Source organism: Lepus europaeus, chromosome 2, assembly GCF_033115175.1.
Source record: "Lepus europaeus isolate LE1 chromosome 2, mLepTim1.pri, whole genome shotgun sequence".
In the NCBI taxonomy this organism is placed as follows: Eukaryota; Metazoa; Chordata; class Mammalia; order Lagomorpha; family Leporidae; genus Lepus; species Lepus europaeus.
Window position 1 is genome coordinate 55202632 of NC_084828.1, and position 8699 is coordinate 55211330.

The 8699-nt window shown below is 42.0% G+C and overlaps 1 protein-coding gene across 1 annotated transcript in view; it reads left to right on the top strand.

Annotated features, from left to right (window-relative positions):
• Nucleotides 1–8215, top strand: part of ADGRG7 (adhesion G protein-coupled receptor G7) — an 87695-nt gene extending 79480 nt beyond the window's left edge. Inside the window, exons 15-16 of the mRNA XM_062176351.1 lie at nt 627–783; nt 7958–8215. Of these exons, the coding sequence (XP_062032335.1) occupies nt 627–783; nt 7958–8215 (415 nt within the window). The remainder of the gene's footprint in view (nt 1–626; nt 784–7957) is intronic.
• The last annotated feature ends 484 nt before the right edge of the window (nt 8216–8699 follow it).

Genomic DNA, 8699 nt, shown 5'->3' on the forward strand with positions numbered 1-8699 from the left:
TTTCATCTGATTTGATATCAGTGCATTTTTTTTTTTTGACAGGCAGAGTGGACAGTGAGAGAGAGAGACAGAGAGAAAGGTCTTCCTTTTTGCCGTTGGTTCACCCTCCAATGGCCGCCGCGGTTGGTGCGCTGCGGCCGGCGCACCACACTGATCCGATGGCAGGAGCCAGGGGCTTATCCTGGTCTCCCATGGGGTGCAGGACCCAAGCACTTGGGCCATCCTCCACTGCACTCCCTGGCCACAGCAGAGAGCTGGCCTGGAAGAGGGGCAACCGGGACAGAATCCGGTGCCCGAACGGGACTAGAACCCGGTGTGCCGGCGCCATAAGGCGGAGGATTAGCCTAGTGAGCCGCGGCGCCGGTGATATCAGTGCATTTTTTAAGCAAACCTTGCTAAATTAGCATTTCTCAAAAGCGACATAACATCTAGCATCATTGTTTTTCTGCCTGAGGCATACTGTTGTTAAATGATTGATTGAGCTATCTATCTATCTATCTATACTATATATGTATATATATATATACTATATATGTATATATATTTTAAATAGAAGAGTAAAAATGATATTGATAAGTCAAAAAACTAATTAATAGTGTTTTCTTTCTTGCTCTCCTCTTACCTAGCACAAAAAAGTTATCATCTATAAAGAAGATTATTAGCACATTTTCTATTGCAGTTGTTTTTGGAATTACCTGGATTCTGGCATATTTTATGTTAATTAAAAATGATGACATCAGACTGGTCTTCAGCTATGTTTTCTGCATTTTCAACACTACTCAGGTATGGTATAGATTTGTCTGAAAGTAGAAGAAACAATCTGTGGTGAAGAAGATATCACCCCAGACCAAAGTTTCTTCCTTTTAAAACTTCCTGAAGATTGGCCGGCGCCGTGGCTCACTAGGCTAATCCTCCGCCTTGCGGCGCCGGCACACCGGGTTCTAGTCCCGGTCGGGGCACCGATCCTGTCCCGGTTGCCCCTCTTCCAGGCCAGCTCTCTGCTGTGGCCAGGGAGTGCAGTGGAGGATGGCCCAAGTGCTTGGGTCCTGCACCCCATGGGAGACCAGGAGAAGCACCTGGCTCCTGCCATTGGATCAGTGTGGTGCGCCGGCCGCAGCGCGCCAACCGCGGCGGCCATTGGAGGGTGAACCAACGGCAAAGGAAGACCTTTCTCTCTGTCTCTCTCTCTCTCTCACTGTCCACTCTGCCTGTCCAAAAAAAAACAAAAAAACAAAACAAACAAAAAAAAACTTCCTGAAGATCATTACTAGTTGCCTTTAGGAGTCTCTATTTATAAAATATATCATGGGAAGAGGAGGGAAATCTCTTTAAGACTCACTTGCTGTGACCTTTCTGCGTTATGGTTGAGCCAAATTAATTGCTTTTTCTCTGAGTAGAAGAGATTTTCATCAAACTGATGGTTGAAGAAACACGTTGTTTTCTTTTCTCCAATGCAAAGATTCATGGAAGCTCTTTACCATGGTTGGAGCTTCCTATAATGCTCTTGACTGGCAATTTTTTTATTTCAAGACTGAATATTTTATTCCATTCCCTCATGGCCTATAAGACTTCAGTTGAGAATTCTTCCATTAATCTAATGGAGATTCCCTTATAAGCAACTTAATGCTTTTCTCTTGTTGTTTTAGAATTCTCTTTGTGTTAGATGTTTGACAGTTTGATGATAATACACCTTAGAGAGACTTTTGTTGTTGTTAAATCTATTAGGGATCCTTAGGACTTCATGGACCAAGATGTCCATATCTTTGTCAAAATTTGGAAAGTTTTCAGTAATTATTAATTGAGTAAGTTTCCTATGCCTTTTCCCTTCTCCTTCTGAAACCCCATAATGTGAATATTTGCTCCATTAATGGTGTCCCATAGTCTCAAATCCTTTCTTTATTCTTTTTAATTAAAAAAGTTTTCTTATCCAACTATGATATTTGAAAAGACTTCTGTCTTCAAGCTTAGAAATTCTTTCTTCTGCTTGCTCAATTCTACTGATGAGGCCCTCAATTTAATTTTTAATTTAATGTATTGAATTCCCTTAAAAATATATTTATTTATTTGTTTATTTGAAAGGCAGAGAGGGGCTGGCACTGTGGCGTAGCAAGTAAAGTGGCTGCCTGCAGTGCCGGCATCCCATATGGGCACTGGTACGAGTCCCAGCTGCTCCACTTCCGATCCAGCTCTCTGCTATGGCCTGGGAAAGCAGTAGAAGATGGCCCAAGTTCTTGGGCCCCTGCACCCGTATGGGAGACCCAGAAGAAGCTCCTGGCTCCTGGCTTTGAATTAGTGCAACTCTGGCTGTTGCAGCCATCTGGGGGAGTGAAACAGCGGATGGAAGACCTCTTTCTCTCTCTCTGCCTCGCCTTCTCTCTCTGTGCAACTCTTTTAAGTAAATAAATAATCTTTTTAAAAAAAGAAGAAAGGCAGAGAGACAGAGAGAAAGTGATCTTCCATCCACTGGTTCACTCCTCCAATGCCTGCAATAGCCAGGGCTGGGCCTGGCCAAAGCCAAGAGCCAGGTACTCCACCTGAGGAACACTCACCAGATGCATGGATAGTACTTGGGTCATCATCTGCTGCCTCCCAAGTGCATTAGTAGGAAGCTGGATCAGAATTGGAGTACTTGGGACTTGAACTAGGCATTCAGATATGGGATGCAGTCTTCCCAGATTAACCTTTTGTGCCAGATGTCTGCCCCCAATGAATTCTTTAGCTCTAATATTTCTGATAGTTTTTTTTTAATCTCTTTGGAATCTCTTTGTGGAATTTCTCATTCATATCATAGATTGTCTCCCAAATGGTGTTGAATTATCTATATTTTCTTATGTCTCATTAAATTTCCTTAAAATTATTCTTTTGTGTTATTTGTCTGGAAATTTGTTGATTTTCATTTCTTTGTGATCTATTGCTACAAGTATTGTAACCTGTTTTTTTCGTGCTTCCTCTGCCCCTAATGTTAGTGTTTGTGCACTTGGAGGATCAGTTGCTTCTACCAATTTCATAACTCGTATAGTAGAAGAGCTACTACTGGCTGCATGTTCTAGGGTGTTGTTGGATTGGCTGTGTTGGCTTTAGTTTCAGATGGGTGCTTTAGTGGAGCAGCCATGTAGCTTCTTCAGCTGTAACCAGTGTTGGTGATGTCTGTGGGTGTTTCAGTGTCCTAGGCTTTGGGAGTTGTAGAACTGCACCTCCACTTGGGATGCAGCTACCTTGGGTGGAGTAGGTTCACTGACAGCTCTGTGTGGTGTGCCTGGCTACAGGTGTAGGACTCTTATCAGTTTCTGTGGGTCATGTCAGTACAGGGCCACATGTATGGACCCATGTTAGTGTGATCCAGCATACTTAGTAAAGGGGTAGGGCATATGTCAGTATCTGAGAGCTGTACAAATAACTTCCTAGGATCTCTGGGGACACCAGCTCAGGGAGTTCTGCCCAACTGCTTTCTTGGGACTGAGGGTAGGTGGGTGTGGTCAAGCAGCTACTTCTCAGGGCCTCAGCAGACTGAATTTCCAAGAAGAGGATGCTCAACATCTCCCTGGGTGAGTAGGGCTACCTCATTGCTATCCAGGAACCTCAGCCAATTGAATCAATCAAGAAAAGCTGCTTGGTTGCCTCCTGGTATTGTGAATAGGTGGGAAGGTCCACTTGTCTGCTTCCCTGGGACTCTGTGGATTTAGTCATTCAGGGTTAGTTGTCTGGTGGCTTCCTGGGGTTGCGAGTATACGGGTGGGGCCTCTCAGCTGCTTCCAGGAAGGTGAGTGGGGCCATCCAATGTTTTCTGCAGGTCTCTACAGGTTGAGCCTCCCAGATTGTCCTACCCAAGTTATTCTCAGGGCCATCAGGGAGTGGAAGGACCTCCTAGGGGCCTTACAGAGCTGGGCCTGTGGAGATGGTGGGAATAACGGATTCAAAGGACCTTTGCTAGGAGGGCATCTCAAGATGGCTCCATGCTGCAGGAGAGTAGAGGAAGGAACAGTGGAGGCTGGGGTCTTTCTCTGGGGTGATGCAGCAACCTGGTAACCCAGAAAAGTCCCTAAACTGAGCTCAGGGCTTTTGAAGGCCACAGTGTCCTCTAGCAATAAATACCTAGGTATCTGGCATGAGTGAAGACTGCCAGGAGACTACTGTTTACCTTTTTCCTTGGTTTAGAATTGACCTTGAGAGATGGAATGACAGGTACTATGTTCTTAATTCCTTTGATCATAAGGCCATAGTATACATTTTGCTCATTTTACTGCTCATACCCCTCAGTGGTCGAGTCCAAGGTTGGGGCAGGGGTGTTGGAAAACAGTCCTTTGGCCACCTAGGTAACACAATTACAGATGCTTAGTTCACAGATACTGGGTTGGAGGCAAGGTTGTGGAGCTCTGCCTTGTAAGTCTGGTACTGGGCCTGGTATGACCTGGACTTAATTCTCATTCCCTCTTCCAAGTAGGAGGCATCTTTCTTCACTCTGTGCTGCCTGAATCTGTGGAAAGGGTGATATAGGCAACTTTTTACTTCTTGCCTTCCTCAATGGTTCTTTTCTTATCACAATAAAACAGGTCGTATAGAGGGCATTTAAGACACTGGCATCCTGTATTGGTGCACGTAGGTTTGAGTCCTGGCTCTGTTCCTAATTCCAGCTTCCTGCTAACGTGAACCTTGGAGGCAGCAGATGACGGCTCATGTAATTTGGTCCCTGCCATCCACATGAGAGACTCAAATTTTGTGCTTAGTTTCTAGCTTTGGCCTAGCCCAGCCCTGGATGTTGTAGTTATTTGGCAAGTAAACTAGTAGATGGGAAATCTCTCTGTCAAATAAATAAATAAGTACATGAAAATTAGAAATGTGTAAATAAACCAGACACTAAAGTCCTTTGCCTGGCTCCCCCATATTATTATATTATATAATGTACTTTGGGGCTGACGTTGTGGCATATGGGTAAAGCCACTGCCTGCAGTGCCAGCATCCCATATGGACACTGGTTCGAGTCCCGGCTGCTCCGCTTCCGATCCAGCTCTCTGCTATGGCCTGAGAAAGCAGTAGAAGATGGCCCAAGTGCCTGGGCCCCTGCACCTGTGTGGGAGACCTGGAGGAAGTTCCTGGATTCTAGCTTCATATTGGCGCAGCTACGGCCGATGCATCCATCTGGGGAGTAAACCAGCAGATGGAAGACCTCTCTCTCTCTCTGCTTCTCCTTTTCTCTCTGTATAACTCTGACTTTCAAGTAAATAAATAAATCTTTAAAAAATAATATAATGAACTTTATAAGTATACTTTATTGTGTGAATAGGTTTTCAAATGGGTGTCTCTGTGGAGAGATGATTAGTGTAGGATCATAGGCAGCTATCATTTGTTCCGCTTTCTCCACAATGGTCCCATTGTTGTCTTTTAAGAAATATTTATAAAATTTTGATTATATTTAATAAACTGCAATTTCTTTTTTTTAAACAGAAGTTAAATGCGTTTCTGAAAAACCCTGTATGTAATGAAGCACTTTTTTAAGAAAAGATTTATTTATTTATTTGTTTGGAAGACGGAGTTAGAGAGAGAAAGAGGGGGAGGGAGCCAGAGAGGAGAGGGAAAAGGGGGGAGGAGGGGGGAGGGAGGGGGAGATTGCGCTTCCATCCACCAGTTCATTTCCCAAATGGCCGCAATGGCCAAGGCTGAGCTAGGCTGAAGCCAGGAGCCAGGAGCTTCTTCTAGATCTCCCATGTGGGTGCAGGGGTCAAAGCATGGGGCATCTTCTGCTGTTTTCCCAGGCTCATTAGCAGGGAGCTGGATTGGAAATGGTATTCATATGGGATACTGGCATTGCATGTGGTGTCTTAACATGCTGTGCCACAATGCCAGCCCCAAAGGCAGCATTTTTTGAGTGATTATATTTAGTGTATATTTTATAAAGATTGATGAGTACTTTCCTGGTTGAGAGTTTTTCTTTATATACCAAAACACATGAACAACAAGTTAATGTCATTTAATTCTTGGAAATGACTTTCTTTCATGGAAATTCTATAGACTTCCTGAAATCTTATGTTGCAGAAAGAAATATGAGAGGAAGTCAAAATTCTTCTTTAATTTTCCTCTGTTTTTATACCATCCTGTTTTTATGTTTTAAAATTATTTTGAAATAAATTTATACCTGTAAGAAGTTGTAAAACAGCACAACTTTCCAAATTTAAATATCTTATATAACTGTATTATATTATCAAGCTCAGGAAATTGATACTGGTACAACCCACATAGATTGCTTATTGATAGGCTTTAATCCCTGGAAGTGATTACTTTCATTCTAGATTTATTAATTTAAATGTGAATTAAATCAATATAATTTATTATCAAAATAGAATTATTATAGTTTTGTAACTATTTTTCTACTCTAACTTTTATACATGTAAATACTTTCTTCTTGACTAGAACATCAGTTGTCTGAGTGCAAAAAACATACTTGGGTGTATTTGTGATACACCCAATGTAACATCTTGTTCAATATCAGAATGTGCTGTACCTCTAATATTTTATGAAGAAACTATGGTGTTTGATGACTATCTGATTGAGTTGCTGAAAGTGATAACCTCTGTGTAAAGGTGTCCCTGAGTCACATGGTTTTTCTTTTGATGAGTTAGATACCACCTGTTTGATAACAATGAAGTTACTCTTCGCACTTTTAACTAGAGAGCTAGTCTATCTCTTGCCATTTGCTATGATTATATTAGTCAAACTAGCAGAGTCCGAGTTATCTTACCATAGCACCAGGAGTCTTCTATGATGGTACTCACAGATCATCATTCTAGAGATAAATATTTACAAGGCTTGGGGCCCAGTAGGTGATAGTCATGGAGATATCTATAGGTATTTACTTTAAAATAACTTTGAAATTTTGAAATAATTTAACAATACTTTAGAAAAACAGCTCATGTCTCATATATCTTTTGTCCAGCTTTTCCCAATGATAGTATCTTATATAACCATAGTACATTATCAAAATCAAGAAACTGACATTGGTACAATATTATCAAGTATAGTAGCTACAGATGCTACTCCATCTGTTAGTTCCACAAAGAATGTTAGTGACGAAGTTAACAGAGGTGTCTTCAGAGCTATAATGTATTTTCTACTTCTTTCTGTTAACAGTTATAAGCAAGAAACAGCATTGTAGATTGGATAAAAGAGGGGTTTTGGAGCCAAAGATATAAGAATTCAGTTCCAGAGTCTACTCATTACCACATGAGTAATCTTGAGCCAGTTACTTAATTTATCTGAATGTTGGTTTCCTTACCTATACCATGGGGATAGTAAGACTTATTTTATAGGGTTTATTTAAAGATTAAAAGAGAAGGATCAAATGATGAGGATTAATTAAGAAGCAATTGTCTGCTCCTACCAGGACTTCAATAAATGGCAGTTTTCATTTAAAACATGTAGGAAGTATTAGGCTTTTGCAGCTTAATCCCTCATACACATCTGGTCTTCATTTTTGAAGTGCACAGAAACTGTGAATAGAAGGGCACCAGGTTTATAGTTATGTTGTGAAAATCTATGAAACTTGAAATCACAGGATAGTAGAACTGGAAGAAAAATTAGGTATTGCAAAGTTAATCTGCCTCCTTTACGAAACTGAAGACAGCAGGAATCAGGAAGTGGACAAAGTTACTGAGTTAGCTAATGGCAAGCTGAGACCTGAGCTCAGGGCTTCAAAATGTGCCATTTTATATATGTGTGTATATCTATATCGATGTCAATATTGATATTGATGTCGATATTGATATCGATATAGATCACTTGCAGCATGGGAAAGACTTTGCTTCAACCCTCAGATATGGAAGTAAATGGCAGTGCCAAGTGAAAAGTCCAAAGTGGGCAGTGGCTGTGCACGATGAAAAGAGCTGGTGGCAGGGAGAGAGACAGTCTCATTCTTGATTCTGTACCTCAGCGCTTCTCTGATGTGAAACTTTTATTCTTCCTGCAGGGATTGCAAATTTTTATCCTCTATACTGTTAGAACAAAAATCTTCCTGAGTGAAGCTTCCAAGGTGTGGAAGTCACTGTCATCGTCGACTGGGAGGGTGAAGTCGCTGCCTGCGATGACTCCGCTACGGCTGCGAGTGAGGATGTACAACATGCTCAGGTCCATTCCTGCGCTACATGAACGCTTCAGACTGCTGGAGCCATCGGTTTCTGAGGACCTCACACTCTCTGAAAGTGACCTAGCAAACTCAAACATCTAGACTGTGTTACCTACAGTCATCTCTTTATTCAACATGTGTGAGTTTGACCTGTTTCCTTCTTACATTTTCCCAGAAAGTCTTCCTCAATATATTTTGCTCAGGATCAAGAATTAGGAAAAACCCATTGTGTATCATCATCAGGGATCTTGTAGATTTTGTATTATTCAATGGATTTTTACTCAAAGGAAGTGAAGAATTTCACACAGCATTTGAGAGTACCATTGTTCTGACATCATGAAGTACTTATTTTATATATATTTTTTTATTTTTGACAGGCAGAGTGGACAGTGAGAGAGAGAGAGACAGAGAGAAAGGTCTTCCTTTTGCCGTTGGTTCACCCTCCAATGGCCGCCACGGCTGGCGCGCTGCAGCCAGTGCACCGTGCTGATCTGAAGGCAGAACCAGGTGCTTCTCCTGGTCTCCCATGGGGTGCAGGGCCCAAGCACTTGGGCCATCTTCCATTGCACTCCCGGGCCATAGCAGA